Source organism: Rhinichthys klamathensis, unplaced genomic scaffold (genome assembly GCF_029890125.1).
Source record: "Rhinichthys klamathensis goyatoka isolate OS25496 unplaced genomic scaffold, OSU_Roscu_1.1 h1tg000395l_1, whole genome shotgun sequence".
NCBI lineage: Eukaryota > Metazoa > Chordata > Actinopteri > Cypriniformes > Leuciscidae > Rhinichthys > Rhinichthys klamathensis.
This window is the reverse complement of record NW_026606897.1, coordinates 2,594,440-2,605,548: the sequence shown is the minus strand read 5'-3', so window position 1 is coordinate 2,605,548 and position 11,109 is coordinate 2,594,440. Positions and strand designations below refer to the sequence as shown.

The window sequence follows — 11,109 nt, the reverse complement described above, 5'->3', positions numbered from 1 at the left end:
TACACAATACTCAAATCATACTTTAATCAAAAAATGACCATGTACAATAAAAACATACACTTTACACACAGACCAATAAAAATATAACCCCTAACCCTTTCTTCATTATAGCACACAAACTATTGCATTAAAATTACACAACTGAACATGGATTCATTCAGTGATCACTTTACATTCTAGTTGATCTTAGTGTATCAATGTGATGAGAATCCGTCTGTAGAAAGGAATCTGTCAATCATGACAAATGATCTCTCTGGTTGGTCATAAGGCAAAATGTGCCCGCCTCCCCTGACAATTACCTGAAGAGAAGAAAACAGAGGAATTCATTATCAGCCAGCTTTCCATTGTATTTCTGAAATACATTCATGTTGTATTTCTACAACATTAGCTGACGCCAAATAATTACAGTAATATAATTTAATTATAACAAGTAATATTCATTGCCGAATTGAACAGCACATATTTTACACAATATTTAAAAACAATATACTGCATATTTGTTTATCATCTACCAATAAATCTGTAAGCAGATTTTGAAACTTACAATGGGGATGGCTGTCAGCCGATGGCAATAATTTCAAAATTAATCAGCAAATTATATTATATTGATCTAGCAATATTGCAAAACCTCACCTGAAAGAACTCATTTACTTGTCGTACGTAACCTGCCACTTCAGTATCACTGGGCTGGACCTTCCAGGGGAAGCGCATAGTTTTTTTGTACTCGTCCGCTCCAGACCAGCTCACGGTGGGCAGGAAGCGCTCTGTCAGAGGGGCTGCAACGATGACATCAAGCTGTCCACTATAGATCAACACCTGAGTACACAAACAAATCAGTCCCATAGTTTAATCCAAAGTGGGAATTACTCCGGAAAAGGAAGACATATGAAGACCACAATGCTATTTAAACCCACAAAATGATTTGACAAGTATGATATCGACAGGGTGCATCAAAGAGCTTGACCTTTTTACAGATATGGGGTCTAATAAATTTGATTTCAAGGGACACTACATTACCAATAAAAGTAATTCAATTAACCAAACACAGGGCAAAAAATGTACCAACTTTACACAGGCAGTTGGATCATATAGTGTGGTTTTATAATTCCAAATATTAAATCCACTTCAACAAATGATTCCCCCTGTGAAATACTTCAAACTATGTAGGCATGCACTAATATAAAAATCTGGCTAATAATGATAATCTGATTGTTATACTCATGTTAAAGTCGATATTAAAATTATGGTCACACTTTAGATTAGGGTCCAATTCTCACTATTAACTAACTATGAACTATAACTTTTGCCTCAAACTCCTAATTACTGCTTATTAATAGATAGTAAGGTAGTTGTTAAATTTAGGTATTGTGGATTAGGGGATGTAGAATATGGTCATGCAGAATAAGGCATTAATATGCGCTTCACAAGTACTAATAAACAGCCAATATTCTAGAAATATGCATGCTATTAAGCAACTATTTAATAGTGAGAATTGGACCCTAAACTAAAGTGTTACCGAAATTCTGTATAATTTTATCTAAATATAAACGGATTAATATCCATTTAACAATTAAAAAACAAAACACTAAAACCTAAAATCAACCTTTTGAAATGGCACATTTCAAATATTATATAATATATCTATTTACCCTATAAAACCTACTGTATCATATTTGATGCGCACATTTTGAAGGCCTCTAAATTATCAACATGATCAAAACTTTGCTGAAAAGCCTGTTGTACACCACCATCTACATGCCTGCTGTCATCTGATTGACAGTTTATACTTTTTTAAGTAAAAGGTCAGAATCATTAGCCACTTGTTCTCATTGCTTTATCGTTCCATGCCGGGCCTGAGAACGGTTTGTAAACGTGGTGTGCCAAACCAAGCTCAAGTGGAACTATAACTGGAACCGTTCCTTACCTTTCTTAGAACCGTTCGGCTCGACGGTGGAAAAGCGGCTATTCTAAAAATGTTGATCTTCAGGTCATAGTACACGTGTCTTTTTGCTGTGAAATCTTTACTGATTTAAGTGTTGAATACATACAGTAGTCAACGTTTGAAGTGGATCAAAACCTTTCATCAAAGTTATACATGGATTTTGAAGAATACCCGTTCTTGTCTTTGGACAACTTTGATTAACTTTTTTGATCCACTTCAAATGTTGACTACTGTAGTAAAAGCAAGACTCATTTTTATATTGCTAGTAATATTTCACCTAATTGTGGGCCACTAAATAACTTTGATCTTCATATTATCCTATATCATACCATGAGATATAAAAGCCTGATGTATCAAATATGATATTCAACAAAAAATGCATATGCAAACTTTTTTAATAAACGTAAAAAAAAAATATATATCTAAAGGTCAATTTAAAACTCCCAAACCAAATGGTTTCCTCACTCTATAGTTGTCCATGAGGACGCCCAACCAGGGCTTGATGGACTTCATGACATCCTGAAGCAGGTGCTTCTCAACCTCTGAGCCGTCATTAAACGTCAGATTCCCGACGTGGATGGAACGTCGAACATCTGATAGAGTCACAAATGCAGAAAAATACTCCTGATCTGGAGGTTCCTATTTAGAAAAGAAAAACAAGAAAAAACACAGAATGAGACATCAACTAGCCATTCAAATCCAGACCACCCAATTCCCACCGTTTGCTTGTAATAAAATATGCTGGTACCTGACACTGCATGTAGTTGAAGTAGTTGGTGCAGCCAGTGACGTTTTGGAAGTATGAAGGATAAGGAACAAGATCACCATTCAGTAAGCTGTCAAACACCTGGGAGGACAGACGAGATGCTTTCAGAACTGATGTCTTAAGAAGCCCCAGCGCCTGTCCTGAATAGGGCTGGGCGGTATGACGAAATATATCGTGGATTTAAAGTGTCTATCATTAGAGATATTGATATATTGTTTATATCGTGGCACATAAATGATCAGCGTAGCCCAGTACTACTTAAAGTTATTGGCACTGTATAGTGATAAAGAAACTTGCATGAATGATAAAATAAATAGTGGGAAGAGCATGATGCCAAAAAGTGTTAAAGGAATAGTTCACTTAAAAATGAATATTCTGTCATCATTTACTCACCCTCAAGTTGTTTCAAACCAGCTGAACACAAGATCTCAAATGATAAAAAAAAATGGAAAAGGTCAGAAGTTCAGTTGATTACTCAATATGTCATGAGACTATTCTAGACTGTTATATTTTTGATATTGTCTACTCAGGATCTCAGAATTTCCCACTGGTTTTTACACAAACTTTAGAGTACATTTTGTTCAAGTGGTAGAATTTTAGGCCTAAAGGAGAAGTAAGGTTAGATGTTAGAGTTATGATTAGTTTGATCTACAGTTTACTATATTTATTCCATCACAGGTCGGTTACAGACATTCTTCAAAATATCTTTTGTGTTCAGCAGATGAAGGAAATTCATACAGGTTTGAAACAACTTGAGGGTGAGTAAATGACGACAGAATATTCATTTTTAAGTGAACTATTCCTTTAGGCGCAATAAGCCATGAAAAACGAACTCAATGCGTTACTCGCTGACTGTCACACAGTCGGCATAAAAAGTTGGCATAAAACGGAAGTCACAATAGGGAAGTCTTTTCTTTTTCTTCCCTATTGTGACATATATCCAAGTGAAATGGCTTCATGAACACAAAAAAAAAAATGTAGGGTGGTAAATCACTGCTCTTGGCTGAATAAGATTTAATTCATACTGTGAAGACTGTGCAGTGTTTTATTTCTACATTTGATTATTCAATTTCTGTAGTATTTCTTACTATTATGTTAAATAAATGCTTATTTTTCTTAATATTTTAGATTTATATAGTTATCGTGAAACAAAAGTTCTCATATGGTGAAATATGATTTTGGTCATATCCTGAACGCTGACTCTCACCTCAAAGGCCTCCACCCATCTCTGCTCCTGGATGAGTTTGACTCCTGCATCCGTCTGCATCTTCACATGCTGCCTCTGCAGTTCATCCACGAGACCCGTCTGATAGAGGAAATCTGCATAGCCTCCCAGCATCTGAGACAGAGAGGATCGACGAGATTAAAGTCTGCACATGAACAACAGTCAAAGTCAAATTTATTTGTATAGCATAATTCACAATACACACTGTTTCAAAGCAGCTTTACCGAAAGTCAAGTACACACTGCAGTTCATTTTGTTTGTCAGTTCTCCAACTTAAAAATTCAAGTAGTGAAAACCGCATTTAAAAAATGTTGACTCAGTGTATGGAAACAAACTAGTTCTTAATGACACGTTTAAGCGTACGTTAGGGATGCGTCTCTCTGTATGCGCAGTGCAAGAAAATCACAGTGAAAGAGGTACAGCACAAGGCTTGACTCATTCGTGTTGCCAGATCTTGCTAGAAAAGAACAAGCCCACAATAAACCGAACTAAATTGAAATGCTTTATATTTAAAATAATAAGACTAAAATTTCATGACCCGCATTTGCCCATATGATAACTCTATTAGCTTCATTGCTTTATGAGCCCTAAAACGCTTATAATAAGAGGACATGGCATCACTTCAAGAGAGCGCTATGCAATGCAACCTTCCAATCATCATAATTCTGGGAGCGATTCGTGTTCCGTACACACATGGATCGATAATTTAGGGTACACACTCCCACATTTAAATGCGGTTGTCCCTCCTGGAAATGATCTCCTGTTATGTTTATAATGCCTTTAGAGCAAGTTCAGTGCAATAGTTCTTCTGTTAATCATAATGATCAGGAATGTGATGTGTTTTAAAGGAAATATCCTTTCCATTTACCAGCTCAGGGTCACACAGACCATCTCCAATGGCCACTCCTTTGAAGTTGATCTGCACTTTGGCGGAAGGATTGTTCTTGTGGATGTAGTAGCCAATCGCTGGAACATACTTTCCTGCATATGACTATGGGTTTAAAATGTTAAATAATGTAAACAACACACTGTATAAGAGTAGGATTCTAATTGTTCCAATCCAAAATGAGATCCTTTTCCTCACCTCGCCTGTAGCGTAGAATGGATTAGACTGGAACTCACTGAATATCTGGAAGAACTGAGTCAGGGCACTGAGGAGTAATAAAAAAAACTGTAATATATATCACATGCATCTCACATTGTCTTAGATATATACAGTATTTTTTTTGCCATTGTACCTGTACAAGTCTCTGCCCACATCATCCTGGTTTTGGGCAAATCCTCGGTCATCCTCAGTGAAACTCCATCCTGTCCCAACCTGAGAAATAAACCACGAACAAGCATTTCAGATCAATAATTTAACTGAAAGCTAAAGACACTGGTCACATGTACTGTATGAGTATATTTGCAGTAGGGCTGTCAATAAAATGCGATTTATCTAGTTTAATCAGTTCCGTCTTAAAGAACAAATTGTGTGCAATAATTAGATTCTGTGTGGATGACACTCAAGACAGAACGTGTATCCTATATAAATACAGATTTATGCATCAATGCTCTTTATCTCACTTTCAGAAAAAAATAATATATATATATATATATAAATGTGTATATACACATACATACATACATACATACATACATATATATACACACAAAAAAAGAGAATATTAGTTAGAAGAGCTACGTTTGTTAAACAAACATCCCATCAGATTTTAATTTATGAATACATTTTCAAAAGAAATCTTTCATAAAAATCACACAGAACAGAATAAAACACTTATAAATGCATAAATAGAATTTTTTGAAAAATCTATATCTAAAACGTGTGAACTGTGACAGCCCTAATTAACAGACATATCTATTTGAGTCTAATATAGTGAATACACTGAACTCACCGGGTTGTCGATGTAGAGAACCGAGTACCGTGATGTCCAGGGGAAATCTCTATAACCCACTGCAGAAAGACAGTAAAGGGTCAGACCATTCAATTTTTAGAAGGAAATTTAATATGTCGAAATCAGAAGTGATTTTAAAACATAAAAAGAACAGGGTTTCTTTACTAAAGTGCCCCTATAATGCTTTTTTGTTATATAACATTTCGTCTAGACTAGTGTGTTATATAGCGGTTTGTGAATGTAAAAGGTCTGCAAAGTATCAAAGGTCAAACTGCAAGATAAATGGAGTTAATGGAGTCTCCCAAAAGAAAGAACTGATTCTGAACTGCCTGAAATGAGTCATCAGCAATTCCAGCCTTACTTCCTTTGTAACACATTTGCATAATGCAAGCCTATGGTCTTCATTGACTGCCTGTGAACAACATCTACTCTGACCCGCCCTCAAACACTGTAGCTGTAGCTGAGGCCTGGAAGAGTTCGTTTCGTGTTGTCGACGTGTCAAGAAGACGCTGTTAGCAAATCCGGTACAGTAAAATGGACGGCATCGTTACTGTTCATAGTTCATAGCATACTGTTCATAGTGCTGAGGAAACCTCCGGAGCTGAAATTCAGATATGGTAATGAACGTTTCGTTCCCAACACACACTGTAAGCGGCAGACCAATTACAACAGACTGGGCCATCTGACCAATCAGAAAGGAGACACTGTTTCAGAAACTGTAAGAAAAGAGGCAATACTGCAATGTATATTATGAGAAAATTAACATGTTTTTAGACCTTGGGTGCACGTAAACATTGTAGGAGACCTTCAAAACAAAATTAGGAAGGAACCTTTAAAATAGCACAATAGGGGCACTTTAAAGCTGCAGTCCGCAGTTTTTCCTCTTTGTCGCCATCTCTCTTCGAAATCTGCAATTGCAGTCATTCGCGGAATTATCAACTTTACATGAGTTGTACTTCGACACGACACAGTGCGGATGAACACAATGATTGAGGAGACTGTGAGGCTGTCAGACACCGCGCCGGTGTGGATACTGGCATTCAGAATCACAGATTATTCTTTTTGGAAGTATGACCAACATAATAATTTTCACCGGAAAATGTCATCTGAACTAGTAAGAAACATCCACTTTTGTTCTGGTTCTGACATTGCAGTAAATCGGGCTGATTAAATCTAACAATTGCTTATCATATCACACAAAACCGTGCAAATTAAACTTTGTTCTCAAATTGTTAATGTTAACAACGTCAGCATTGCGTGACTACATGTAATGTCCTTCTGATATGTATCCTTGATTTCGCATGGGTCCGGTTCCAGTCTCTTTTTTTCTGTAGCCACTCCGAAGTCCAAACGAAGTCTTTTGCATTTTACAACGGGTGAATCTGTTGTCACTGGTGATTGTCGTTTGAACCTTCCTGGATCCGCCATCAAATTGATAAGTTTAATTATGTCAAGTGCTGTGAGAAAAGGCTATAAATCTCCACCTCCAGCATCCTCACACGCAATATAGCCTACTAGCTGAGACTCCTTTATATGTACAGATGTGACGTAATGACGCAAAGACATGCTCGAATCTCCCGCGGAAATCCACCAGTACCACTGGAATTAATAACATTATTACAAGCTTACCGTTTTGAATCGAGCTAAGGCAAACAGAGAGTTTTGAACACTGGTTGGTTATGTATTTTCTCAAATATGTATTTTGGATCATTTTTAACCCCAAAAAAGCTACGGACTGCAGCTTTAAGCAAAACAATCCTTTATGGCCTGAGAACATCTATAATTGAATGTGCATAAGACAGAAACAACATGCCATTAACCTCCAACATATTGGAACAACACAGAGATGTTTGTACTCACATGTGAGGTTCTTATGTACAAAATATGGGCCGTGCTCCACAAACAAGCCGAACATAGAGGTGCCTCCAGGTCCTCCCTGCAGCCACAGGAGCACCGGAGCCGTCTCTGGTCTCTCCTAAACAGAGAAGAACATGCAGCAATACATGAGTGTGCAGTTAGGCAACATCAGTAACATCACTCTAAATCAGAAAGATTCTGTAGACTGTGTAATTTGTTGTGAACGACCCCTGAAAGCACCTGACTCGAGTGATGCCAACAGTCAGCAGATCTGTCTTATCTTTAGTACTGTTCGTATGCAGTGTAACAAAACGAAGTGTATAACATTATATTACCTGGGCAGGAAAGAACCAGAAGAAAAGGTTACTGTTGTAGGTCTTGTTCACAGTGAGATATCCTGAATAACTCTTGACATTGGCACCAGGAAGGGGTCCCACCAAACTAAGTTTTTTGGCTGCATATCCACAAAACATAAATGAATTCATATTAGCATACAGGTCAGAAAAAGCAGTGAATGGTGATGGCAGTTTTTAAGTCACCATGATATATATCAAACTAGACATTATTTATAAAAAAAATTATGAAAGATTTGCCCTCATAATCCCCTACATTTTTTTTCTTGTTTGTGAACCCCTTTCACTCAAATATGTCACAACAATATCTAAATCACAACTTTGGTTGGTTTCATGACTGAACTGCTCTATCAATTTCTCACTAACGTATCCATAAGGAAAAAACATTCTTGCTCATTTTTCCCTGTTATGATAAACTTTCTAACATTCTGTTTAGCAGATGGTGAATGAAGGTTCACGAGGAATTGAAACAATTCCATGCAAACAACAAACATACCTTCTTCTATCTTGCCTTGCTCCAGATAGGGGGTGAGCATCAGAGGTTTGCCCGGGTCAACTCCTAAATGTGACCCGCTCACACGGCGTGATTTGCGGCAGAAGAATGAGGAGCATCCGCGGGAGCAAACAGACTCCAGGACAGCCCAGAGGAACAGCAGCCTCAGCGTTTGCTTCAGCATTATAGAGATTTAAGTTTAACTGCAGACAGACAGCACTGAAATATGACACGGGGATCAATGATCAAGCATGATATTAAAAGGATCATATAACCTGCTACCTGTCTTTACATGTCTAAACATATCAGACCAGAGAAATCCAGATCTCCCGTCAGATCAACTTACAAATGCGACACGAGTTACGAACATAACAGAAAATGTGCAGCAGAAACTGTAAATGTGATAGGCTGTTATCAAATCATAGCTATTCAAAAATAGATCTATTCCTCATCATACCTTGAATCCAAATGGCAGTCAGAAATCCAGAAACAGTTAAGTTAGCATCGGCATGAATCTGAACTGTAGCAAGAGTAAGAGATCAGGTTGTTGTCACATGACTATATGGGCGCTGTGTCATGTGATCTCATTGAACAGGAACTTTAGTCGAAAACATTGACCCCTAGAGGACCATTTGAGAGAAGCAGTCCCCAACACACATACCAGCTTTCCCAAAATATTCAGCTTGCATTTGTTATGCTAGGTCTCACACAAGTTAATATTTCTCAGGGTTGCTTTATTTTTAAAAGTCCTTTTCTGACCACAAAAAGCCACTGAACATGTCTATATAGAACACAAGTTGAACCTTTTCTCAAAAACAGAGCATGTCACACTATTGTTAGAATGGAACCTGTCATTAAAATGTCTAACCAAGTAAAAATAAAATAAAATAAATACAAACATTGTAAATCATTATGACACAAAAACAATTCATTAAACAGAAAAAAACATGTTTTGACCATTTTGTCGGCCAAAATAAATAAATTGTATGAATTCACAACATTCAAAATGCATGTACTTGCTCCAATAAAAACTTGCTCTGACCTGACATTTATGAAAAAGCACCCTTGTGTAAAGTCACTGCTCACTTGAGAAGCATGTAATCCTAACCTTTGGGATGAGCCGAGGCCTAACTTTATAATGTCACAGCACATATGAGAGACAAAAGGGTGATTCTGGCCTGTCTGTCTTGACATTGTCGACTGTATCAAACAATTAAAATCATGCAACAAAGTCATAAGTTTAGGCCGATACGTTGTGGTAAATATTGGAGTAATTCATTTTAAATATTAAATAATTGTAATGGCCAAAATGTAATTTTTAGCTGTGTCTAACATTGCATATAAGTGGGTTTACTGCATGATTTCTCCCCATAATAAAAATGTAAGATTCCTTAAAATTGCGACACCGAAGAAATAACATCATTTGGGCCCCGAGTATGACAAGTAAATAATGCATTTTTAAACAAACAGTAGTGTTGAATGCATTCATCAAACTATTACATTTTGATGGTTATTGCTAGAAAACCACACAATTAATGAGGGGTTTAAACTGTATTTATACACTAATGGCAAACCTCATAGAAAATGAGTAGCAAAAAGCAGCTCATGTAATATATAGTTTGACCTTAATTTGTTGAGACATAAAAAGTGTAATTTCTTTTCTGGACCTACTCCCATATTCGTGGAAAGTGCTACTTGCTTTTCAAATGGGTGTGACAAAATTACATGTTTTAAAGTGTACAGTGACATGTTATAAACTGCTACAGGCATTTGATGTGTTTAAAAATGAGTTACTTTTCATGCTAGGTTAAAGGGGATCTATTATGCAAAATTCACTTTTACATGGCGTTTGTCGGCAGTGTGTGTACACAACCACCTTATAATGGCAAAAATCCACCCACTCCTCTTTTTTGAATCCCCATAAATCATAAGCAGTGTCTCAGAATAAGCGTTTGCATTTTTGCAGGGCGGGGTTTATGCTAATAGGGCAGAGTCCATCAGGTTGAATGGAACTCTCTTCCAGGTCATATTGTTAAAACTCAAAATAATATTGGTTTTAAAAAACAAATAAAGGAATTTTTTTTATGTCAGCTTATATTAGTAGATAGAGCATATCATATGTGTATGTGTGTATGTATATATGTGTATGTATATATGTGTGTGTGTGTGTATGTATGTATATACTGTATATATATATGTATGTATATTTGTATTCCATGAGAATTTGTTGTTTCAGTGTATGATTGTGCATTGGTTGTGTATGTTTTAATATGTTAATCTGTGCAGTGATTGTGTTGTGCGTTTTTATTCGTGTTATGTGTTTTGTGTGGACCCCAGGAAGAGTAGCGGATGCATTTTGTTGCATCAGCTAATGGGGATCCTAATAAAATAAAAATAAAATAATAAATAATCAGCAATTGTGGGAGGGCCTGTGCAAATGTTTCTGGACTCTGCCCTATTAGCATAAACCCCGCCCTGAGTGAGCTGTACACAGTCCGCCATGTTTATCTCCTGGCCAGAGCATTCAAGTAAGAAATGTATTCTTATTAAAGCTACTAAAGTTATTCAATCAAGAGCA

General features: G+C 36.7%; 1 protein-coding gene across 1 annotated transcript; it reads right to left on the bottom strand.

Moving 5' to 3' along the window:
- cpvl (carboxypeptidase vitellogenic like) lies at positions 1-9,118 on the bottom strand. Its single transcript, XM_056234408.1, has 13 exons — positions 8,989-9,118; positions 8,535-8,750; positions 8,021-8,139; positions 7,689-7,803; positions 5,829-5,887; positions 5,172-5,251; positions 5,018-5,084; positions 4,802-4,924; positions 3,916-4,047; positions 2,691-2,789; positions 2,408-2,581; positions 634-816; positions 1-299 (listed from the first exon to the last, which is right to left on the bottom strand). The coding sequence occupies exons 2-13, from the start codon at positions 8,713-8,715 to the stop codon at positions 195-197; spliced, it is 1,437 nt and encodes a 478-aa protein (XP_056090383.1). The 5' UTR covers positions 8,716-8,750; positions 8,989-9,118; the 3' UTR covers positions 1-194.
- Between the last annotated feature and the right edge of the window lie 1,991 nt (positions 9,119-11,109).

What these genes read in the sequence shown, in the direction of transcription:
- cpvl (XM_056234408.1), bottom strand. Translation starts at nt 8,715, where the DNA reads ATGCTGAAGCAAACGCTGAGGCTGCTGTTCCTCTGGGCTGTCCTGGAG. An exon ending in TCAACTACATGCAGTGTCAG is followed by an intron (nt 2,582 to 2,690) that starts GTACCAGCATAT and finishes TTTTCTAAATAG; the next exon opens with GAACCTCCAGATCAGGAGTA. An exon ending in AAGTAAATGAGTTCTTTCAG is followed by an intron (nt 300 to 633) that starts GTGAGGTTTTGC and finishes TCTTCTCTTCAG; the next exon opens with GTAATTGTCAGGGGAGGCGG.